General features: G+C 44.4%; 2 protein-coding genes across 2 annotated transcripts in view; both read left to right on the forward strand.

Moving 5' to 3' along the window:
- LOC115396441 (thrombospondin type-1 domain-containing protein 4-like) overlaps positions 1-14,363 on the forward strand; it is a 45,080-nt gene extending 30,717 nt beyond the window's left edge. Inside the window, 12 exon segments of the mRNA XM_030102315.1 lie at positions 335-539; positions 933-1,117; positions 2,470-2,506; positions 2,509-2,631; positions 3,096-3,347; positions 3,503-3,632; positions 4,128-4,332; positions 4,520-4,693; positions 4,780-4,959; positions 12,348-12,527; positions 12,633-12,780; positions 12,856-14,363. Of these exon segments, the coding sequence (XP_029958175.1) occupies positions 335-539; positions 933-1,117; positions 2,470-2,506; positions 2,509-2,631; positions 3,096-3,347; positions 3,503-3,632; positions 4,128-4,332; positions 4,520-4,693; positions 4,780-4,959; positions 12,348-12,527; positions 12,633-12,780; positions 12,856-12,986 (1,950 nt within the window). The 3' untranslated portion in view covers positions 12,987-14,363.
- A 5,342-nt stretch (positions 14,364-19,705) lies between these two features.
- LOC115397442 (CUGBP Elav-like family member 3) overlaps positions 19,706-25,247 on the forward strand; it is a 23,306-nt gene continuing 17,764 nt past the window's right edge. Inside the window, 2 exon segments of the mRNA XM_030103765.1 lie at positions 19,706-19,847; positions 21,410-21,492. Of these exon segments, the coding sequence (XP_029959625.1) occupies positions 19,706-19,847; positions 21,410-21,492 (225 nt within the window).

A 25,247-nucleotide genomic window follows, 5' to 3' on the forward strand; every position in this document is an offset into this window, starting at 1 on the left:
TGATTTAAGGCGGGCATTCAGACTCAAAACGTCTGAGTCCTTTTTTCTTAACTGCCCTTTTCTGGGCCTCATTTCCCTGCATCTTTCTTCCTTCTGCCTTTTCCCCCTCTCACTCTGCGATTTTGTTCTAATTCTGCTTTTCTGATTCTGGCAGGAATTTATTGAACAACAGTTACCAATCTGAATAGCCATGGCCAGTTTTATTCTGTTCCCTACCCTTCCTCGCCATTCCTCCCACGCAGCCCCTGTTCATTCCCTTTACCCCACTTTCCCTTCATTGTCTAAGCCTTCACTCAAGTCTTTTCTCCCTTTTTTCTTCTTCTTCTTCTGTCAGACTGAGGGCTGCGACGGGGTGCTGGGCTCCGGCTCCGTGATTGACAAGTGTGGAGTGTGTGGCGGGCGTGAAACCTCCTGTCGGAAGGTGACGGGAAGTTTCCAGAATGTCACGGTTCCTCTTGGTTACCACAAGATCCTGGATATCCCGCCCGGCGCCACGTTCATTAACATCACGGAGAGGCGCGCAAGCTCCAACTACCTGGGTAAATCCTGCACCCACCCTCACACACACACGCCTGGTTGAAGATTTCTTGACTGTGAAAAGAGAGGAAGCTTTGGGAATGAGATGCGGCCCATGAACGTGGGATTGAGCGTTGACTTTGACTCAGTCCAGGCAAACAAGCATTGTCGGAGCCTGAAAGGCAGTAAGTGAAGGGGCGTACATGTATGTGTTAGTGTTTGTCTTACCAACCCCCTGTTTGTTTATGAGAAGCCTCCAACCTTGGTTTGTCTGTCTGGGATGTGTTTGACCATTCCAGGGTTTCCTGAGTATTTTCCAGACCAAAAAAGGTCCGACCGTGAAAACAGAAATTAAAAAAAAAAAAAAAAAAACTTGAATCCTTCCGATATTCTGACCTCCACCTTGGTCTCTCCAGCTATGAGAAGTGGCACGGGGGTTTCGGTGGTGAACGGGCGCTGGGCTGTGGACCCTCCGGGGGAGTACCCGGCAGGAGGGACCACCTTCACCTACGCCCGACCCAGAGCGCAGGTGGAGGGCGAGGAGGAGCGGGGCGAGTCCCTCAAGGCTCCGGGGCCGACCACGGCACAGCTCCAGCTGTATGTAAGTACTGGACCACAGGAAGGCATTTATTTTTACCCAGTAAGCAAACATGATCCAGGCCACGGCAAAATGAAGTTAATGATAACAATCACTGACAGACACGGGGACGTGTGTGGACGCTGAATATTTACCGTCCCTATACCGCCGCCGTGAGCCGCCTGAGGCTGCGCCCTCCTGCTCTGTGTCAAGATCCTCCAGATAGGCAGCGGTATTTCTGAATTAGGTCGGAATAAATGCAGCTCCGCGAAAGCTCCCAGCCTGAGCCACGTCAGACCATCCAGGGCTTAACAATAACAACACTTACCGCAGGCTAAGATCTTATTAAAGAACAGGAGTCATGTGCAGCTTTACAACTGGTAACTTCAGGGCAGGAAAGAGTAAAAAATAGCAGGACTGATCTCAGGAATCACCTGCAATTTGAAGGTCTTATCAGGTACTAAAATAAGACATTAGAAGTGTAAAGCAGTACTGAGATGCTGTAAAGCTGACTGAATGCTCAAAAATGCTGTACAGATGAAGTGAAGCGAGCCAAGCCGGGGAGTTTTAATGTAATTGAATCAGGTTCATGCTGTTGATTTGCTGCATTATGTGAAGAGGTTGAGACTGTTAATTGAAGAAGCTTAGCTTTGGTGTTGTAGACAAAAAAGTCTTGCATTATTTGGTTGTACAACATCCAGATTAGGACCATCGAAGACTTAAGCTCTGTGTTTATCAAGATAACACGCAAGTTTATCTTTAAGTGGCACACACTGCTGGGCCAGTACATACAAATCTAATCTCAGAGCTTACTTCACTTGCAGATAAAAAAAAAAAAAAAAAAAGCCACAAGTATGTAGATATTATAAGGCAATATTAAGACTCAAACCTGAAGAAAACAAGAAAGCTGACCCTCTCCAAAGAGAAGGGGTGTTTTTACTGTGTTTTCTTTGGCTTAAATTCAGATGCTAAGGCTTGCATGACCACAGTCATTTGGCTTCATTTCTTGAGTACCACGACTGTTCCCAGTTGCCGAGATATTTCCCTGCGTGTGCTGCACCACCAGGTTAAACCACTGACTGAAGGACATTGGCTGCAAAATATAACATATCAAAATTTTGTTGCTCTGGGACACCTGCTGTTTAAGTTTAGATGACCTTGACTTAAATCTTGCAGACAGCCTGCGGGGCTTTGGAGTGGGAGCGAGGAGAGCAGGCAGTGCTGGAGCGTGACACTAAATGCCTGCCAGAGCCAGAGAGCAAATTCTGCAGCTCATCCTGACTCCTGACCTCTGACAAGTACATTTCTCCACAGGGATCCGTAAAGTTGTTTCAGGGCGTTCCTCATCTGCGCTCTCGCCCTATTTCGCTTTCCAGATCATTTTCCACAAGGAGAACCCGGGCATCGACTACGAGTTTACATCCCCGTAGAGAAGGAGGCCGAGAAGGAGAGAGTGCCGGAGCTGGAGAGGGAGGCGCTCAGAGAAACACCCAGAGAGAGGCTGAGAGAGCGAGAACCAGCCAGGGCACCCCTCCGCAGTGAGTCCGTCCCACCTCCGCTTTCTTATCTCGGCTCTCTGACAGACACCTTAACAGATGTGTTTTCTACATGTTCCCCACAGTCACATCTTGGATTCTTGACTTGTTAATCAGTAAATCAACATTTTAAGATTCCTTCTTTGAAAACTACTGAAGGAGACACCCCTGTGGTCCACGTCCTTGGAGAATGATTGACGTATTTATGGATGTCAGTGGGTGTGGCTGTGGGTCAAATGTGTGTGTGTATTTGTGTGACTATGACCTAGATGGGAGGCTATCTGCTCCACCACGAGACCCTGACCTCATCATGACTTCATTAGTCCTCTGACTCACCGCTTTCCTCATATTTCATGTTTTTCCTCGCTCTTTATCGTCCTTTCCTCCTTGTCTCGTCCTAATCTTTCTTCCACCTTTCCTGTCTGCTCTAATTTGTCTTCGTGTCGATGTTTTTCCCTCTCTTGCAGGTCCCCTCACTGTGTCCATAGAGAACCCCCCTCCGGCTCCTCCGCCTGTCTCCATCCCGTCTTTCCCCTCCACCTCCGTGTTTTCACCCCCCTCCTCAGACAGGTGGACACCGGAGAGGTTGCGCCCTCGGGGATCTGCCCCCAACAGGAACGCTCGGATTCCGCCTCGCACTGACCTGCCGCTGGACACCGACCCGCCGTTTGTGTGGCGGCGAGGCGGGCTGACGGAGTGCTCCGCTTCCTGTGGCAAAGGTCAGACTTTCAAGATTTGCATCTGGCTGTCACACACAGGAGTCTCATCTGCGTAATTATTTTTGAGTGATGTGGTGTCACCCTCCTCTGGCTGTTGGGTGCAAGTACAAGAACATGGAGATGAACTGTGCGTCCGTCTCGCCCTCCGTCTGCAGGATCGCAGCACAGAGTCATTCTGTGCATCAGCCGACACACGGACGAAGAAGTTCCGGACAGGAAATGCGATTCTGCAGCCAAACCTGTTCCCGAGGAGGAGCCTTGTAACACACATCCCTGCCCACCGTTGTGAGTAGACGTACATAAATACATAGCTATCATTCTTTCATTTCTTAAAAGGCCGTGCTGTACAAGGAAAGACAAAGTATTTATACTATGTAATTAATCCACTTAAAAGTACACCAAAAAGCTTTACTAACATTCATTTTTCCTTAATTTGTTTCCTTAGATGTTGTTTTTTTTCCAAATTACAAAAATAAATCAGACACTTCGTGGAGAATATATCCGTTTTTTTATGAAAACAAAATGTATCACCTATAAACAATCCAAGAGCACTTTAAAGTCATCCAGATGTAGTAATGAAGTGAAAACTTCCTCTATTAGGCGTGAGCGAAAGAGAAATGTAAAGAAACGTCTTTAAATTGGTGAAATTTCTGCAAACTGAAGAAATCAGCCTCAGAATAAGTATGAAAAATTTTGTTTGACAAATGCTTCTGTGAAGATTCTCAACCTTGTGTGCTATGAGTGTAAAAGTCTGCTTTAACTGTCTGATGTTGGAATCAGCTGGGAGGCCAGCGCCTGGTCGGAGTGCAGCGTCTCCTGCGGCTCCGGTGTGCAGCAGAGGCAGCTCCAGTGCAGGCAGAGCTTCGGAGACCGCTCCACCATGGTCCATCCCCAGCGCTGCGCCGGCCTCACGCCGCCGGAGTCGGTGCAGAGCTGCCAGCTCCGCCTCTGCTCCCACTGGGAGGTCAGCTCCGACTGGAGCACGGTACGTCCACAGAACCAGCACGAGGCCGAATGCATCCACCATTACTGTCACAACAGTACACCTTCATCACATGGGCAGCCTCCTTTAATAATTCTCTGCTTAATTTCATTAATGTGAGGATTTTCACATATTTGTAACTCATCTTGGGTCTTTGGTTTCTCTCTCCATTCACATGCACCGGCCGCAGTGCTCAGTGGACTGCGGCATCGGCAGGAGGACACGAGGCGTCCGCTGTGTCAGTGATCAGGGCAGCATCGTCAACGACGTGGAGTGCAACTCCAGGCTCCGCCCACAAGGGACCGAGGAGTGCAACATGGGCCCCTGTGTGACCAACTGGTACTTCACCGCCTGGTCCGACACCGTGAGTAACACGCATCCGGGGGAGTGAAGACCTTAACATGCTCTTAACGGTAAATCTCAACATGATCTCCCACTTTGTGTCGTCAGTGTTTGGCACAGTGTGGCCCCGGGGTGCAGAGGAGAGAAGTGGTGTGTCTCACCAGGGGAGGCGTCAGAGAGGGGGGAGGAGGAGGGGACTGTGTCGGGGAAAAACCGGCCGAGATGAAGGCGTGCAATGGAGGACCCTGCGTGGCGACAACCACGTGGTACAGCAGCCCCTGGACGCAGGTGGGACCCGAGGAGGAAACAGTCAAAATGTGCTTTTGGAAAACAGTGTGGAGGGCACGAAAAATATGATTTATGCTCAATAAAACAGACAAACATAACAAAACATTAAAAATGATGCAATCAAATTAAAAAAGACTTTTTATGTTCCTATCTTTTTACCGAAAGCAGGATTTGACATGCCTACTTTAAATTAACTTCTGCACTGAACTCCACAGTCCACTCAGAACCTATTTTCATATGTGTCTGACATTTATAAGGTGACCTTCTCAGTGCTGTCAAAATCACAGTCATACTGAACAATTTCCAGATATAGAAAGTTAAATTTATCTTAGAAAAAAAGTGCAGGAGCACACACACATTTCCTGACAATTCTACAGCCGTGAAATTAAAATGAACCCGCTTGTTCTTGTCCTGAAAGGGTTCATTATAATTGTGTGACAATTTTCCTGCTGCTGCTGCTTCTGTAACATAACATTTTCCTATATTTGGATGCAGAATTGCGGTAAAAAAAAAAAAAAAGGATACAGTTGGCACAGCTGAGTGAACAGTACATCCTGTAAAGTAGCAAAGCAGCGAGTGACAGTCACGACTACCCAAAGTGCAGAAGTCCATTACCGAGTCCTGGAAGCTGTACTCAAGTTAGTGCATTAACATTGTTGTGGAATTTTTGGTGAATCAGAGCCAAAGATGACGAGTCAAGGTGTTGACGCTGCACAAGGAGGATTTATTGAGGATTGCAGAGGAAGCACACACAAATCAGCTGATTGAGAGCAAGGCTGTTGCTCCGGAGAGAATCCAACCCGACTCTGGCATGACTTCCGGCCATGCCATCTCATATAGCTAGATCTCACGAGACTAGCAGACGCTGTTTCCAAGTGACTTCAGACAAAACAGAGCGGCCTTCACACTGTGTTCCTGAGAACTTTGAAAACAAAGCATTATTCCATATCAATCCCTCCTGTTGTTAAATTTCAATTTAAACAAAACCAGACACAAAATAAATTCGAATTTTAACAATAATCTAACTCACTATCGGAGACAGTAAAGCCAGACAAAGTGAAACCACTTTTCATTTGCATCACACGTCAATATTAATGTTCTCCATTAACATCAATAAGATCAGTTCCTCCAAGTGCATTGTCATTTTTATTTTATATGTCCTAAGTTACCTATGTTTCAACGACCATTTCCAACTGACCCACTGTCACAAAAACACCAAGCGACACTCAGTCATGGATGCACAATTTAAACAAACCAGCATACCATGGGACAGTGACAGCTGCAAATACCTTCATGCCAAACAACAATCCTGGTCCAGGCCAATCAACCAGGAAGGCAAAAGACAATCAGTGGCCGCGATGTGTCCAATCAAGCTAAACTAAGAAAAGAAAGAAAAACCCTTAAAATCAGCAAAAACATTGAACACAAAAATAAAACACTGAACATCTGGTCGTTCTCAAAGTCAGTCATCAATGTCAATGTTAGTTTGTTAGTAAGTTAGTTTGTCAGCCGTAACACAGTCATAGTCACATTCACACATATTCAATTGAGCAGATATTTCCAAGGTAAAATTAAAACCACAGAACATGGCTTCACACCCCGACCCCCCTGCTGACAGGCACTCTGTGCTTTATTCGCCAGCAGCAGAATGTGACGCATGTACTACGCATCCGTCGCCCCGAACCAAAACCTGCTGCAGTGATAATCTCTGCTGGAACATCAGCTGCTCACAGACTATTTAGGAGCCCAGGAACCCAGTCAGGAGTCTGCAAGAGAAATTAGCATCAGGGTGAAACCGTGATCCATGTGTCCAAACCAGAATACCTGTAGAGAACCGTCCCTTCTCCTGGAATAGAGATGACAGGGCGGTCCGTAGCCAGGTAATCCCCGACCAGAGGCCGATGTTTAGTCTTCCTCCAGATGTTGACCCTCCTGTGACCTGGTCTCTGTTCACTCCAGTCCTGCAGAAACATCCTTGTGTGGTTGTTTCGAACACAGAGTCTACAGCTGCAAACCAAAAATCCAGTGACGACAGCATTCTGCCAGACCCAGAAAAGACAACGTCTCTTCTTTTAGTCTGTAGCGGCAGATTAGACCACAGTTCAGGTCTTCCCGAAGACCAGGACCGGTTCTTCTCCTCCAGATCCTCTCCTCCAGAACGTGTCCAAGGAACGTCACTTTCAGCTGCAGCTGGGCTCAGGATGCTCGGTGGCCTCCCTCAGGGAGACAGTTCAGGAGTAGAACAGTGTCAGGCTCTTCAAGCTTCCTTCAACCTTTTGGTGGGAAAACATCAACCTCATACTCTATCAGAGTTCCACCTGACAGGTCCAGATCCAGATCCCCTCACTGCCGATGCATAAACTCCCAGACTAGAGACAAAGGCCTGGGCCAAATGTGAAGCATTATTTACCTCTTTAGGTGAATGCAGGTAAATATTGCCTTTCAGGATCCAATCTGAGTGAAAATAATGCAGCAGACAGGTCAGACAGGTCAACGACTGGATAGTAGCATGAGTCAGAGGTCCAAAAGACAAAATGATTTTAAAATCAGTAGATTTTGAAGTAGTAGATAGTACAGTTCAGTTGATTTCTATAAAATCTTGGAAAAATGTCCACCCATCAGGTCCTCTTCATCTTGGTGTAAAATAGTCGGTACTAAACATCACTGAATCATTCAATGACTTCATAAGACATTCAATACCTCCCATGACTCCTGCACAAACATTCTATTGTCTATCTCTAGCAGTTAGACATTTAGCTCCCGTGTGATTCTGTGAGGTTTAGTCGATGCTAAATCTGAGTAATCTCTTTATAGTTAGTCCACAAATTCTCCAACTAAATCAAATAAAGGTGCAAATGTAATTCATTTCAGTAGATTTCAAAGTTAGGAATGTAGATTCATAGACAGTAACAAATTCTTGTAGCACAGTCATGTAAAAACATTGTCATGCTAGTTTTGTTATGTCGAAGGGGAAGGTCGAGATAAACCTCCAGCTTCTGTCTCCCCCTTCACTCAGTTTGAAAACCCGGAATGTGACCTCCAAGTTATTTCATTGAAACTGTATTGAAACAAATTAATTTAATTAATTAACTTTAATTCTTCACCCAACTGAGCAATTGGTTGATAATTAAAGCTATTTCACTAAAACTAGAAGCATCACACCCTGTGTTCAGGTTACAGTGATGTGGGGAAAGAAGTGACCATCATGGAGGCTTCCTGCTGCCTCTGGTTCAGTCTGATCAGGACGGTTCAGCCCGTCGACCCACTGATATCTTCCTAGTGACTTATAAAACAAACAAAACACATAATTCATTCAAAAGCTAAAAAAGTAAGGAATTTAAAACTTTTTAAAGTCTAAACTCTCTTCCCCCCAGTGTGTGTGTTCATGGCCTGACCTTGTCGCAGTCATGCTGCCTCATATTTTTCATCACGTAGCGGTACGCCGTTATCACGTCCGATGTTTTCACGTCATAATCAAACCCACCGCCTCCACAGCCTCCTCCCAGCCAGCCACCAGGAGCAGCCATCTCCAAGAATGTGTCCACTGCTTTCGCAGTCACAACATCTCCCCTCCTGTATGGAAAGTCTCAGCAGAACAGAAGAACAGAGAATCACCACACATGTCATCATCATAGAAAAAACAATTTTCTCGCTAAAATCTGAGTTTCGTCACTCCTGTGTGTGTGTGTGTGTGTGTGTGTGTGTGTGTGTGTGTGTGTGTGTGTGTGTGTGTGTGTGTGTGTGTGTGTGTATGTCTGCACTTCCCGCTGCTGACAGAGCTTCTCCCTCCCGGTTGGCTGGCGCAGTGTAGCTGGCCGTGGGGATCGGGGCTGTGGATCAGAGCGGCGAGTGCCTGTACAGGACTTTATAACAAAACAAACACTCAAAAGAGAAAAACATATTAGTATATTATCATATTTGTCTATCAAACAATGTGACTGGTGGACCTTCGTCCTCATTCTCTCACTGGTGCTGATATTTTCTCTGGATTGTTTTCTGTTCAGGGTCCTTGGCTCCTCAGCAGTCTGATAAGGAGGAACCACTGAAAGAACTGCTTTCTTCAGCTCACTTTGGACGGTTTAAAATAGTGTGGAAATTTTGTCAAAGAAAATAGACTGCCTCTCAAATTCAGCAAATTCAGGTTGTCTTTTCTCTTTAACACAATCATGAATAATCATCCTGAGAGTTTGTCCTCAGGGAACCATCCTCAAACCTGTCAATGGCTCAAGCAGTGACCTCTGACCCTGCACACAGCTGGCAGTCTTGGAGAAATCAGTTTTCTCTCAAACAGGCCTGAATCACATGCTTTACAGCATTATCCAGGAAACGGTTCACAGGTGGCTCTCCTGGCCTCTGCCCACCTACTGAAGATGGAAAAGAAAAGAAACTTATTTTGACAAATTTCCAGAGGCAGAGGTTTCTGAAAATTTAGCACTGAAGTACAAATACTGCTACACTGATTAATGCTCAATGACCCGTAAAAGTACCAGTGTCAGAAAATACTTATGAGTGCAAAGCATGTCTCTAGACAAACTGCTCAAAGTATTGTTACTTTTAACCAATGGATGTTTTGTGTTGTCAGTAGCAGACATCTTATTTGATTCATCTGATAAAATACTGCATTCAAAGTTTGTTCCTCAGAGGAATAATGAAAAACTATGCCAAGACAGCTTGTCTTGTGTGTAGATATAAGCAGGAATTTATTTCTATTGTATTCCCTCTCTTTAGGAAAAGGTGACTGTTTTTCCTTTATTTTGGTTTAATCTGCAGTTGAATTTGATTTTTAGATAAATCAATTTTTAAGATTGCAGAGTGAATCTCTCTCAGAGAACCAATCATCAATCACATCATAGATTAATCAACTCATCGTGATCAGACAGGCTCTTAGATTCAATGATTTGAATATAAATTCAAATTTTGGGTGTCCTCAGTAGACTTCAGGTTAAAAATAGTGGAGTAGATTACATGTTCAACAAGCAAATTTGTTGACTCATTGATGGATTCCTTATTTTAAACATGTAAAAAACAGGAAACAAAACAAACAGGTTGAAAACCTTCCCTTTGGTTAAATCCCTGCTTATTTTTCTTAACTTCCTGTTCTTCCTCCCTGTTCATCAAACCCTTCATCTCTTCACTTCACTCTGCCGCTCTCTCTCTCTCTCTCTGCCTGTCTTTCTCTCTGCCCTGTCTCTCTCTCTGTCTCTCTCTCTCTCTGTTCTGTCTCTCTCTCTCTCTGTCTCTCTCACCCTGCCTGTCTCTCTCTCTGTCTCTCTGTTCTGTCTCTCTCTCCCTGCCTGTCTCTCTCTCTGTCTCTCTGTTCTGTCTCTCTCTCTGTCTCTCTCTCTTCTCTCTCTCTCTGCCTCTCTCTATTTCTTTCTCTCTCTCTTTGCCTGCCTCTCTCTCTTCAGCATTTCTATCCTCACACTTCTCTTCAACAACCGGTTTTGTGGCACGAGTGAGGAGTCGCAATCCGTGTTTTACACAGAACCAGCAAATCAAAACCACCATGCATTAAAGTAAACTTTAATTCTCTCGGTGTTCTCAGATCAGTCGGTTGTCTGCGTAACCAGCCAGAAATCATCGCTCGGGCCGTAGATTGTGACTCTTCTAAACATTCCAATATCTTGGTCCTGCCGACCACCCCGACCGGTGTGAAGTTATCGAATAGTTGCTGAAAACTTTTAACGGGATCAGACCACGCCGTGCTGTTCTACTTCCTGTCTCTTCTTTTCCTATGTTTAACACTTTGGTGTTTACCAAAAGTTTAGCACAAACAATAACTGCACACAAAACAGCAACACAAACAGCAACACATGTCCTCTACAAACCTAAACAACCTCCCAGCATCATTACCTTCTTCTTTATTTACCCCCTTTTCTTTTAACGTGAAAGAGAGAGTCAGAGTCGTGAGGTGTGACCTGCAGAATCACACTCACCCAGTTTTCAAAAAGTTTCACCAGTAGAAACTTCCACACGCGACGCCACCCACAGTTGCAACAGTGCAGGTCAGCCCGTTAGGGAAATCATCAACCCTTCTGTTACATGCACCAGGCCCGCCCTGGTGAAGAGGCTATATTAAGATACCCCCCAAGCTCTGCGGTGCGTCAATCTCGGATCCAATCCGAGTGAAAACAAAGTCGCTTCAGGGACTCAGCCCTTCCACGCCAGTGGCCCCCAGGGCCGTCCAGACTCCAAGTCTAGAAACTCTTCCTAAGCTCTCTCAGCCACAGTTCCAAGTTAGAATTAAATTATTGTTACAACCCAATCGTTACTAATCAATGATTAGCAGTTGATTGATAAAAATCAATCAAAAATTTAGGGACATCTTTGGCTCTTTATGTTTAGAAATTTGCTTTTACAATTCCAATCAACTATGAAATAGTTCTTTTATCTAGTCAAACATCCCCACAGGTAAGGCATTACTTCCTGAGTTAAATATTTAACAGAGGAAACATTTGCACTCACCTCGTTTATGTTGTGTTTAGATCCCGGACGAGCCCCCAAACTGTTGTGGAATTTTTGGTGAATCAGAGCCAAAGATGACGAGTCAAGGTGTTGACGCTGCACAAGGAGGATTTATTGAGGATTGCAGAGGAAGCACACACAAATCAGCTGATTGAGAGCAAGGCTGTTGCTCCGGAGAGAATCCAACCCGACTCTGGCATGACTTCCGGCCATGCCATCTCATATAGCTAGATCTCACGAGACTAGCAGACGCTGTTTCCAAGTGACTTCAGACAAAACAGAGCGGCCTTCACACTGTGTTCCTGAGAACTTTGAAAACAAAGCATTATTCCATATCAAACATGTTGTGCAGCAAACATGCATCTTCTTGCTAAATGCAAGCATTAGTGTCATCCCAATATCTGAAAATGCATCTTTGACCTCAAAACAATCCAAAATAACCACCTTTTTCAGCTGTTTTATTTAAGTTTTAATGCTTCTTTGTGTTATTCTAAAATTATAGCAGCATTGACACTAGCAGCACAGCCTCCACTTTTACTTTGAGGCGTTCCGAACTCCTCTCTACTGTACAGATGATGACCGCTGCGTGTGAGAAATGTTGCGTTGCACGTTCAGCTTCTCTGAACGTGCTGAGAGCACCATTCAGTTACCCACAGTTCACTGTTCGCTCATTTGCTTAAATTTGTGAATTCAAATAAAGATGAAAACAGCAAGTGTTGCTGCGCTTTGTTGCAATTTGGGACCAAGATACAAACCAGTGTTGGTGAAAGTTCCAGACTTCTTATATTGGTTAAAAAACAGGATTGCTCAGTTAAAACAAAAGAGAAAATTCGAATGTTTCCATTTGTGGTCCATATCACTCACTAGTTTTTTTTTTCTGTCAGGCAGCCGCCGTATGTGACTGAGCTGTGTTGTGTTTCCAGTGTAATGTCCCATGTGGGAACGGGACGCAGCGGCGAGACATCATCTGTGTCCAAAAGATGGCGGCGGACTTCACCGTGGTTCCAGCTTCTGAGTGTGCTCATCTGGACAAGCCTTCCGCTGTGCAGGAGTGCGAGATGGGCGAGTGTAGGCCACAGTGGTTCACAACAGAGTGGAGCGCGGTGAGCGACAAGAGGACGGGGAGGAGAACAGAATTCCATCAGGCCGCTGTCAGTTTTCATATTAACCTTTATTTTTATTTTTTTGAAATGTTCTTTTCCTCTCAGTGCTCGCAGTCCTGTGGGAAGGGCTTACAGATGCGGGAGGTCCGCTGTCTCACACAGGATAAAAAGCACAGCTTTGACTGTGACCCCAGCAACAAACCTGAACAGGAGCAAATTTGCAACATCATACCCTGCAGCCCGCGGGTCCCAGGTCGGTGTTTATTTACGAGGCAGGTGTGCTGGAGTCTGTCTCTCGGCTAATATCTCTCCCGCCTTCTCTCCGCAGACGAAAACTGCCGGGACAGACGTCACAACTGCATGATGGTGGTGCAGGCCAGGCTGTGCGTCTACTCCTATTACAAGACTGCCTGCTGTGCCTCCTGTGCCCAGAGTGCCCAGCGGGCCAAGAGGCACTGACCGGCCAACCGCAGACGGCCGTGGTTAACAAGCAGCCGGTGGCCAGGTCGAACGGGGCCTGCAACCCCTGAAATGACGCGTCAGTAGAAACGAAGAGCCAGAGTAGACATGTGATGGCATTCAAATAACATTTAGCCACGTTCCCCTGAATCTTCAGGTTAAACACTGTGAGAGCAGCCAGTTACCTTTCCCAGTAAGTACTCTGTGTACAGTTATGGTTCCTCAGATACATAGCTTCCACCGAGCCTGCTTCAGTTTACAGCGTGCGTCAGCTTTAGCCGTTCCTAATGTGTCACACAGGGCTCGATGGGCATTTACTGTCATTTCCTCTCATTTCGGTGACTGATAGGTTATAATGAAAGGTGCTCACTGAGAACACTGCTGTGTTTCCGCAGCAGATTTAGCGTTTGTTAGGATTCCTCCTCATTTAGAGGATCTTAAAGCAGTTGTAGTCAGACATACATACCACTAATTATGCTCGAAAAATGATTCCCATGAGTGCCAGATAAGCTGTGTATACTATAGTGATATGTCTGCGGGAATAGATCTATACATAAGTCCCCTACTGAAACGTAGTGGCTTCCCCCCGGCCAAGATAGAAGGATTTTATTTACGTATTGTTTGTCTTTTATTTGTTTGCCAAATATATTTCCTTCGTGTCATTTTGCTGTTCAGTATTTGGGCAGGAAAACCAAAGGAGTGGGGGTGACCACGGCAGTAAGTGACCAAATATAAGTAGACACAAGGAAAGAGATGTGACTTTTAACCCCCCAAAAATATGGTTTTTAAGCAGCACACATTTTGGACAGTTAATACTCCATTGGTTTTACATTGAGGCATTTTTTTTAAACTTCTAACACTCCTATTTTCACTGAAAAAAAATGTTTTTCAATGAGTTTTAAGAGCAGAAGAAACTGTTGTTCTCAAGTTTTGACAACAGAAAATATAAGAAAGTACTATTTTACTGTGTTTTCACTGTCAATACAAAGTGTCTTAAAATGCTATGCGAGAGCTTATAAAGGAAAACTCCGGGGGGTCAGGGCTATGCCTTTTTCCCAGTATGATTTTTTTTCTTATTTTTTAATTAGTGATTAAAAAAATTCTCACAAAAATTAATACAGTATGATTTTGCTCCAACGCACATTTTTAAAACCGAATTTATTGTAAGTGTCATAGAGATTATATGAATCATCAAATAATCCTCAGTATTAAACCTTATGTGTAACAGCTAAAACACCAGGTTGTATGTTAATATTTACCAAATATTACAAATTTGAAGCATCCAACTGGAGATTAATGCTTTTTTTTTTTTTTTTGCCTTGGGAGCTCTACAGCCATTTATAGTAATAGCGTATTATGCAAAAAGCATGAACAAAACCCAGCTTTCATGTTTTACACTCTTTGAATGCAGGATAAATATTCAGGACTGCAGAGTTGAAAGTAAAGTGTGTATTCAGCTGCTCGCTTTTACAGAGCAGGTCATTGTATCTTAGACTATAGACTTGGCTAGTTTTTACACTGTATCACCTTCATGTCGCAACTGGGTTTCAAACCGGGGTCCCCCACTCTCAAGGTCAGGACGTAACTCGACGTTGTGATTTGTGATAGTTTTAGTCGATCTAAATATATATGAAGGACTCAGTGCCTTTCAGTTTGCTGTAATAGCAAATGTCAACGTACCAAAAATACTGGATTTTACTACACAGAAATCAGTACTTTTTTCACAATAAGCTCATCGTCAGTTTTGTTCCTTAGAAAAGATTTATTGACCGTAAGGAAAAATAGAGAACATTTTGACAAAACACGTGCTACTTTTGTCAAATTTTACAATAGCTACAGTCCTGCCGATCAAAAGCATCTTTATGTTGCAGCATCCTGGGAGGGGTTGCTGTATCTGTCCTATGTGGTGAAGTCAGAAATAGGAAACCTTGAGGAGAATAATGATTTTTTTTTCTTCCAAGAGTATTTGAGTGTGGTTATTTATGATCTGGATCAAATGCAGCCAATCTGCTTTGACCGCAAAAGTTATTATTTTGCATATCAAAGTTGTGACCTCTGTATATGTGTGTAAGTACTTCTTGATGCTGTTTCTATTGCCTTAAAGTTTTTTTTTTGTTTCTTTTTCTCTTCTCCTCTTCTCTCCCCACCTCCCACTAAGACATATACTCAGTCAGAGGTGAGAAATCTGTATATTTGTCAGATATGTTTTAATGTCTATAATGTCTTTGAATATAGATGGTGCCTATATTGTAGAACAAAGTAAGAAAGTTATCAGAGCTCTAGTTGTAGACTGCATTTATTCACATCTAACTGTCATATAACTGTTATAGGATGTGTGTACGCGCGTGTGTGTGTGTGTGTGTGTGTGTGTGTGTGGGTGTGTGTGTGTGTGTGTGTGTGTGTGTGTGTGTGTGTGTGTGTGTGTGTGTGTGACTGTTTTCTTTGTCAGTCTTGTCGCTAATCTCCTGTAGTACATATAACATTTTATATATAAACAAAAAAGATAGTAATTTATCTATTATCTTCAAAACGTGTAATTTATTTTCTGTTTTGAGGAGCTGTAGTATTTTTTGTTACCACCAGAGTTTATGAAACTATTATCAGCACACAGACTTTTTTTTTTTATCATGCAAGAAGACAGTGTGGAAAAAAATTTATCTCCAAGCTTCATTTTAAATAAAACTGAAATTACGTTTCAAGAAAATGTTTTGGGTGTCTGTATCATGTTTGTTGTCTGCTGTGTAAAGGTGATGTTGTCACTTCTGTCCAAATAGTGGCGCTATTGAGTCAATTACATGAACAGCCAGGCTCAGCTTTCCCTCAAAAATGAGTGTCCTTCGGGGTGAAAACATTTTAAAGATATTAAAAACACGTTGATGATTTGAATGTGTGAAAAAGCTGTGCTATTCAAACTTTGAGATGAATTCAGACTGCTATCCATGCAGGATTACAGAAATAGATAATATCTGGAATATGTTGGGAACAACAACAAAAAAAAAAACAGAAGATCAGAGTTCAGAGGAAGCACATTTAATTGAATCTGTTGTGTAGGATCAGGGAAGCATGCAACATTATCTCCCCAGACCGATAGATATTGGAGTTCTTTGTCAGTTCTTTGCCCTCAGTGGGAACAAGAGATTTTTATTTTTGTGTTATAATTAAAACAGTATGTGCAGAACAGATGTCAGGAAGAATTATGATCAAAAGAATCAATTTGGCCTCCTTCATACTAAACGGTCTGGAATGCATATTTAACCTTCAAAAAATAACCGAAAATTTAATAGTCCACACTGAATTATACACATGATTTTCCCAAAAACTTTGCTTCTTTTTGTGGAGTAGTCGTGGTTTTATGATGATTTATAAAGCAACCTCTGAATATCTTTATTCTGCAGTGAAATTTGGATCCATCTTCTGTAAAGCTTAAGGTCACAGACTTCAATAAGTGAACCCAGCGAGCAGCATCTGCAGGTTGCCTGTCCACCACAGGGCGAGACAGAGAGTCACATTAACTCTTGTGCCTTTGGGCACCAGGGACATAAACTGGCCTCCAGGACATGTAGAACCGAGAGAAAAACCTTGAAGGCACAGGAGAAACATAAGCATTGGGGTTTCCCCCCAACTCAAGGGACCATCTCACCACTACACTATTGTATAGCATTTTTATTTTACATCAAGTATTGCAGTTATCACCTCACTGTACTGTAGGGTAACGTTTTTCTTTTACTACCATGAAAAGATTACAGTATTCCTGTCCAAAAAAGGTCAATAAAATATTAAACAAATTCACATGGAATTTGTGGGACAGTGAGCCACGGAGGCTGAAGTTCCACATGTGGCTCCAGATTGTATACTCCGACAATGTTTTAATGCAATCTCAGCAACAGACAATAAAATAATAGAACCTGCTGAAACTTGGCTGCATTTGTTTGGAGCGACTTTAAAACAATCCGAGTTTAATGAGGATCTCCATTTTTAGCTTGCAGAGAGCTTCAGTATTTGGATCGTTCCCTCCTGCGCATCCTTACATGGCCTTGCCTGCACTTGCGTGAGTTGCAGAAGTTCCTTCTTTTTCGTGCAGGGAGGCTTAACAGCTCCAGTGGCGTGCGGCCCCGCTGCCTGCTCACCGTGCACATCCTCAGGGCGCAGCGGGCGTTGCGTGCCTGTCCTGGCCGGGTGCTCGGTTTGTGCGACGGCCCCCAGTGTGGTGATGCAAACCTCTGTTTGTGTGTGTGTGTGTGTGTGTGTGTGTGTGTGTGTGTGTGTGTGTGTGTGTGTGTGTGTGTGTGTGTGTGTTCTATATGGTGGATGAACGTGGTGGAGGATGCAGGCTCACAGAGGGCACGAGGCAAGGCAGGCAGATGGTGACCTTTTGGAGTGAATTACCATGAACCCTGTGACTCCCTCTTTTCACTCTCTCATTCCGGGACTGCGTGCACGAACATACACCCCATCGACGAGGATCCTAACGGGAAGAGGGTGTCGTTAGTAAGCAGGAGAATTGGAGGCTGCCTGTTTTGTACATATCGCAGCGCAATAGGCCAATGTCTGTCGCTTCCCAAAGTACAGGCTGTAAAGTAGGCCAACTCCAACCCCGAGCTATCTCTCTTCCCTCTGTCACACATTTCACTCTGTGTGGTGTGAGCGTGATTTCGGGCTCGGGCGTGAACAGCTGTAGTAGTCGTGACTGCGTGCTCGTCATCGGCGGCGCGCTTCGGCTTCACGTCAAGAAGCATCGTTTCAGCACCAAGGCCAGGGCTCGCGGAGAGAACAATAGGCGGCTCCGCGCACGGTGTCTCCTAGGTAGTGTCTCAAAAGATACCGCCGCGAAGAATGCTAAAAACGAAGCACTTTTTTACAATAAAATACGAACTTTTCCTCCAATGCACGCATTTCGTTATAAATATGTTTGTGAAGATTCTACTTCAGTTAGCCAAGCTCAGGGCGAGTCGTTTTGTTTTTTTCGTTTGAGTTAGGCACGACCGCTGATTGACGGTCCCGGGTGTTACGTCACACGCTAGCAACCGCTTGGTGCGAGGAGGGGGAGGGGGAGAAAGAGAGCGGAGAGACGCCGGTAGCCACGGGACGTTAAAAGCCACACTGCCGTTGGACGCACGAGCGAGAGAGACGATACACACACACACACACACACACACACACTCACGCACACAAAAATAGCAAATAACTCGAGGAATTAGCGAGCATCGTCCGGTAGACGGTCGGCACTGTTAAGCGAGGCTTGAAGAAGGCGGCTGAAAGAAGAGCGAGCAAGTTCAAACAGTTGTAAGTGAGAGGAAATTAAGCCGCTCGTTAGCCCGTTATCACTTTGGTAATTAAACTGGAATTAGGCGTGGGCTCTGGTGAAAGTGATAAACTAACCACCTCCATCCAGCGTGGACTCTTTCTGAAGTCCAGTGAGATTTTCAGAGCAACCCGTGACAGGCTGAGATTTGCTTCACCTGCCAGGACTCCTCTCGTCCGGTCCCGGAGACAGGGAACACGGGGTTTTTGTTCGGGAAAAAAAAAAGCCACACACATACGCGTTTCCGAGCTTGTAGTATCTGTACACTGGGAGGAGGAGGAGGAGGTGGAGGAGGAGGAGGAGGAAGAGCACGACAGGCACAAAGAGCGGAGAGCATCCAGTGAGGGGAGGAAGGCGGACGGGACGAGGACAACAACGGGGACCCAGCGGAGAGCATCCCTCCCGAATTTATCACCGGTACCTCTGCGTTATCTGCAAACGGTGAGAACGTGATGTTTGTACCACGTTAATTTCCATGTGTTGTTTTGGTCAGTGCGTGCGTGCGCGCGCGCTTATGTGGTGTGTGTTGTGTGTGTGGTGTGTGTGTGAGTGTGGTGTGTGTGTGTGTGTGTGTGTGTGTGTGTGTGTGTGTGTGTGTGTGTGTGTGTGTACATTGAGGAGGGGGGGGGGGATCGGACAAAGAGCAAAGGGGAGCCCCATGACATCCGTGTGTATGCTGTAACCTACAGCTGGCCTAAACAAAGAAACCGCTCTATTGCAATAATTTACCCCAATCATGTTGTTTCATTTCTCTTTCATGTGGCAGAGATCCGAGCGCCGTTTAGCCACTTAAAGGTAATGCATCTTTACAGAACTTTTCTTTTATGTGTATTTAATTGCTTTTGTTTTGTTTCTTTTAAAGTGCCATTATTATTTTTGATTGGCTAATTAACATTTGCATAATTGTTTTACCAGAAGCCATACTGGATGCCTTTGTCATCAGACTGGGCAAAATAAACTCATGATAACTAGTTCATTATATTTACTTTTTAAAACACAGAGAAAATCAATTTATTGTCACAAATAGATATAGTAATTTTTTTTGCTTTTGTTTCTTGTTTTTGATATCTTGGAGCTTAAATTTTACTGATACAATAATATACTTTATACATTTCTTAATAAAAGAAAAAACCCATGGAGATACACATGGATATTATTACACATTTATTTTTATTGAAATCATAAATTGAGTCATGGCTAAACCCCACTCTGCATGAATATTTAATAATGTGACTCCTTTTTTTTTTTTTTTTTTTTATTAAAGTCTTATATGCTTTTTCTCTCTGCTTTTTTCAGCTCCATCCCAACGGCTCATCAAGCATTCAAGCGTCACTATTTCCATACCTGCTACTGATCTGTTTGCCCCCCCGCCCCCTGGTCCCCTTCAGCACCCAGTTGTCCTCTTTACTTTGTCCTGATGAAGGAGGCTGACGCCATCAAGTTATTTGTGGGGCAGATTCCCGGAATCTGGAGGAGAAGGACCTAAACCTATCTTGAGCAATTTGGAAAGATCTATGAGCTAACTGTGATTAAAGACACATACACTGGCATGCACAAAGGTAAGTATCTCCCATGTAACACTGCTTAAAGCGAGACAAGCCCAAAGACGGCAGAGAAATAGAAAGGCGAATGCTACATGACAGACAAGTAACAAACAGTAACACAGATAGATGGGTGGATTATTCTGCGCTGAGTGTCACATGTTACCATGGAAACTGTCACAGCACTTCTTGTCTTCATTTTCTGTTAATACTGTAACGCAAGTCACGAAGACAGGCAAGCAGACTCAGTCACTGCACACACAGTCAATCAGTTTGACTGTGACAACAAGGATTGGGCACCGTTTAGGAAAAAAAATGCTCTAAAATGTGTAAAATGTTCCTATATGCTTCACAGACAAATGATCAAGCTGTGACTCTTAAGTTTAGAGTGAAATACAGGCTGAAATCCTCCTAATATATGAATGATAGGCGACTTTGAGTAACTACCGATGGTGATTAACAACTAAAGAGACAAACTCTCTCTTTCTTTCAAACACGCACATACACACTCACACATGCTGACCTGGGGTTCTGTGTGTTATGGACCAGATTAGGCTGTATGCACCAATCAGTGTAATGGGCCTGTAAGCCTGGGTGGCACCAGGGAAAGAATCTGTTGTTTTGAGAATCCTTACGGCAACTCTAAGCCCCTCTTAAAAGCAATGAGAGGACCATAAGATACACGTGTGTCATAATGTGTGTGCTGTTCTACCTTTCTGTGTGTCGGCGTGTGTGAGATTAATCATCCCTCACATTTTTTCTGTCTTTATGACATTATGTGAGTCATTCCTCAGTTCTTCAGATGTACATTTTGTGTGACTGTCGCGTCCCTTATTTGTCCCTCAATTTATTTCTTAATCTGAATCTACGTTAGTCGGTCTGAGATGTCACTGGGATGCTAACCTGCTGCTAATCTTGTTGTCTTAGTGCTGGTGACAGGTGTAGTAAACAGCTCTGGCCAGCTAGCTCTGCTACCTACCCCTCCCTCACACACACAGACACAGGTACAGCTCATAGGAGAACAGAGGGAGTGTTTTGAGTGATCGTGAGGCATGCATAGTGGTTAGTATAGGGCAGGAACCTGACAGTGGCAAGCCTGTAAGGCCTTGTTAGCCTCGTGCACACGTCTGTGGTGCTGTCATGTGTGCTGACTCGTGCCGTGCCGTTCTGAAATGTGCCGTGCCGTGGAGTGTCCTTCTCTGCTCTAGAGTACATCATAATGCTGTTGTCAAAAGTAGTTACCGTACAATGCATGATTCTTCATATTTTGATCGCCTTGCAAAATTATCCTTGTGATATTCAAAACAGGGGACAAATAATCAGGGGAGACATCAGAAAAGGAAACATTTACATGATTTAAATTGTTTATGGCAGTGTGTGTGTGTGTGTGTGTCTGTGTGTGTGTATGTCTGTGTGTGTCTGGCTGTGTATGTGTGTGTATGACTGTATGTGTGTGTTTGTACGGAGTGATGCAGAGACGGAGATAAGGAATGACAAATGCTGGAGCCATTCACTGACCTTTTCTACTTTTACTCTTCTCCACCTCTTTTTCTCTTTGTCTGATCCTTTCTGTCTGACAGGATGTGCGTTTCTGACATACTGTGCAAGAGAGTCGGCACTGAAAGCCCAGAGCGCTCTTCATGAGCAGAAAACACTACCAGGGGTAAGTGCACATCATAAACATCAAGAAACACACACACACAACATACCTCCCCAGACAATATAGAGTTCACACTTATGCAACAATGCACACAAGCATGCACGTATACCGCACATTCATCCTGGAGTTCCCGGCATACACAAACATCCACCTTGACATAACCAGACCCACCCACCCAGTAGACGTGTCTACACATGCACCCACAAACGCACGCACACGCGTGGACTTACATGAGTGTGTCTGTGTGCAGTTGGAGGTTCAGCTCCCATTAGTAACACTGTGACATAACTCAGCAGCCAGCAGGCCTCTTGCTGCTAAGGACAAACACTCCCTCTCACCGGAGACACATGGGGTACTCCATCAGCATTATCATCTCCATTTCTATCTTTCTCCGTCTTTCCATCTCTCGGCCGGCCCCTCCACTGGCCTCCGGTGATAGCTCCCCCTGGAGAGTGTGTGTAATTAATGTGGCCATTCCCCTTTGTCTCATCCCAGTCTCCCTCCAGTCTCGCTAGTCTCTCTAGTGAGGGATCGCGCGCTACGCCTCAGCTGGGATAGGACACTGTTCATTATGGATGGGGCACTGTGTGAAGGCAGTGTCTGTGCTGTAGGCTCTACCTCTGTCACTCCCTCTCTATTTTTTACTCTCTGACCTGGTTTCCAGCATCATTAAAGGACGGATTTTACAGTGTCTGTTTTGGAGCATTTTGCATTTTAATGTTGCTGGGGGTTTTCTACTCCAGGACTCGCTTGCACAACTGTCCAGCCAAGACAGTGGGCTGTGAAAATAACAGATATTTAGCAGAAATGACTTTTGAATAGCCATATCCAACTTTTAGTTTGCAGCAGCTATAGTAAAATACTGGAAGTACCTCTGCCATCTCTGGGCCTCTCTCTATCGCACTCTCTCTGTGTTGCCTTGCAACTGATCAGAGTTTCAGCTCCTGTACCTTCCCTGCAAGCAGGAGTGTTGATAAGATCTCTGAGAAAATTATTGTAGGGCCTGAAGAAGAGTTGTGGGGGGAAGGGAGTCGTTCTGACTCATGCACAGCCACCAGCCCTTGCCTAAATACATAGCGCAATCATTTTTTCATTTCCTATATGTGGAGAATGAATCTGATGGAAGCATATACCCTCACCTTTACAAACATTGTGTGTTAATAATGACATTAATCCAATTAGGGACTGCTAAGAAGCCTGACCTTTCTGAATGAATCACCTTTCCACTCTGCTGTGTCTTATGTCGCTCTCCTGTGCTGCCCTTTGTCCTTTGACTCATCCCGACAACCTCTTCTTCTTCATCCTTATCCGCTGAAGACGCCACTAACGGCCACGTCGCAGCAAGGGAAATGATCTATACACACGCTTTACAAGTTGATGGCTGCTGCGAATTTCCCGGTAAATTGTGATAAATATTCTAGGCGCACGGAGGAAACGTTTGCAGGGAGGATACTCATTAGCAGAAGAGATTTACTAAAGAGCCAGGGTGCAACACTCACAAGCACCACTCCCCTGAGGAAGACCACTGCTCAAAAAAAAAAAATAAATAAATAAAAAGGGTGCGGTGGCTGTCCAGACTTTTAAAAAACCTTGAATGATAAAACAATACTTTGTGTGCACCTGGATTTCTGTTTTCAGAATCTTGACATTCCCTCAAAGATCAAACATTTTTTTGTCTTGATTGGGCCTGAAGTGAATCTTCTAGTTTTTTCTGGAAATAATTTCCTGGCTAATTACGCAGATATGTTATTTATGACAAAGACATCATTTTCAAAAGCAAAGTGCTGCTTTAGTCGTGTGGGGGCCACTACATTGTGGAACGCCCTACCTCTACCTTTTAAAGTTTCATTCCTCATAGCTATATTTTTTACTATTATGTGTGTCTTTCATCTTCTTTGTCTCCTTCACTGCCTTTAGTACCCTCTTTGACAGGATTTAAAAACGCCTAAAGAAGATTTTTCACTCTTTTCACACGTCCTTCTATTATCCCATTCTTTTGTCTACCTCAGAAATGCCTTTTCATCTCTTCTGTAGTCTTCCTTTTACTTTCCCCAGACCTCCACATGCTTCTTTTCGTTCCATTTTATCCTTTTCTTCCCCAAAGTCTCAGCTGTCCTGTATTCAGCTCCTCCCCTCACATCTTCCCGTTTCTCTGCGCCAGTACAGTACGATAGAATGCTCTCTTCACTACCTTCAACTCTTCTCATTTCATGGTGTCCCTCTCTCTTGCCTCCTTTTCCCTTACTGCTGTCTTTTACTCCTTTCTTTTCTCTCTCTCGCTGCACGGTGTTGCTTCCTCCTCAGATTCTCATTTCACAGTCATTTATGGTAACCCTTTAAGTCCTCCTCTCAACGCAAGTCCCCCCCCCCCTCCACCCCCTCCACCCCCGCCACCCCCACACCCTGCAGCTCTTCTACCCCTCGTCTCATTTCCCCTCTTCTTGATTAGTTGACCTTTTTGACCGTTTCACACCCCGCCTCGCCTCCCTCTCCTCCTCTTCCCCAGTTCTACTTGTTAAGCTGCACGAGTTTAGCACAAGCTCATTTTCATAGTCAGATTTGGGGTTTACCATGGGCCGAGGGGCTGGGGTGGAGTGTACACTGTTTGCGTTTGCGTGCGTGCTCGTGTGCATGCGTTCCTGTCTCGATCGAGTGGGGTTGAATTTTAAGATCACGTTGATCTGTAGGCAGTGTTGGACTGTCAGGAACCTCATAAACTTTAATTAAACTGTGGCATCACACTCATACCGAAGTGTTTTTCTTACACCCATGGTGACAAGTCGAGTGTCACACAGTATTATTGCTCCTGTCTGTCATTCACTGATGGGATTCGACACCGATTTAACACTACACTATAGAGCAGTCAGACAAATGGAAGTTTTGAGGTTTGCAAAGAAGCTGTACCTCAAATGCTGTGGCTGGCTTCCGAGGGGGCAGCAGAATGTCACACTGGAGAATGAGAAAAAGTACAGAGGGATTGTGAGTTAGAGATGAACAGATGGCCTTATCAGAGTGCTCTGCGCCTTGTGTTTAATTTGGACATAGTGAAAGGAAAAGAAGCAAAGAGCGCGACATGAGGAGCGCGAGTTACACGATGTTAGTCCAAGTAGCAGGAATTTAGCTGTGAAACGGCTGTAACTCACACACATTTTGTGTAGAAATGTCCCTTTGGGGCACGCCCACATGAAAGATCACATGTTTAACTGTCACATTTTATTTGCTCTAGAAATTTCAATTACTTATTTACATATTCACACAGGAATTCCACCAAATGGAGAACAATGATCAAAGATTACAGTTAAGTAAAATTCTGCTCCATAAATGCATTTTTTGTGTTTTGTTGAAATTCAGTCAAAGCCACATTTAGTAAATCTCAGTGAGCGAATAGGGAGGATTAATATCTCATTTAGACATTTTCAATTCTTTCATTTATTTAATATTTTGGCTTTATTGCTGTCGGAGGAACCCTCTGTTGTTAAAGCTGAGGTTTATGCAAACTCATTCACCGATATGAGATGCATATAAATGCATGTGTGAAACCACGAACCGAGTGGCGTGACTGGTGTGCGTTTTCAGACCAAGGAGTTGATGGCAGGTGGATGCCAGCGTGTGTCTGAGGTCAGAGGCCACGACTCAGCCTCTCGTGAACCAATTTGAGGGTGGTGTCGGGGGCGGGGCTCTCACAGCAGTAAAAGTTTACCTCCAGGAAAATCATTAGGAGGAAATGACATCTCCCACACCGTTAAGCTGCAAAATGC

This window comes from Salarias fasciatus, chromosome 11, assembly GCF_902148845.1.
Source record: "Salarias fasciatus chromosome 11, fSalaFa1.1, whole genome shotgun sequence".
Lineage (NCBI taxonomy): Eukaryota > Metazoa > Chordata > Actinopteri > Blenniiformes > Blenniidae > Salarias > Salarias fasciatus.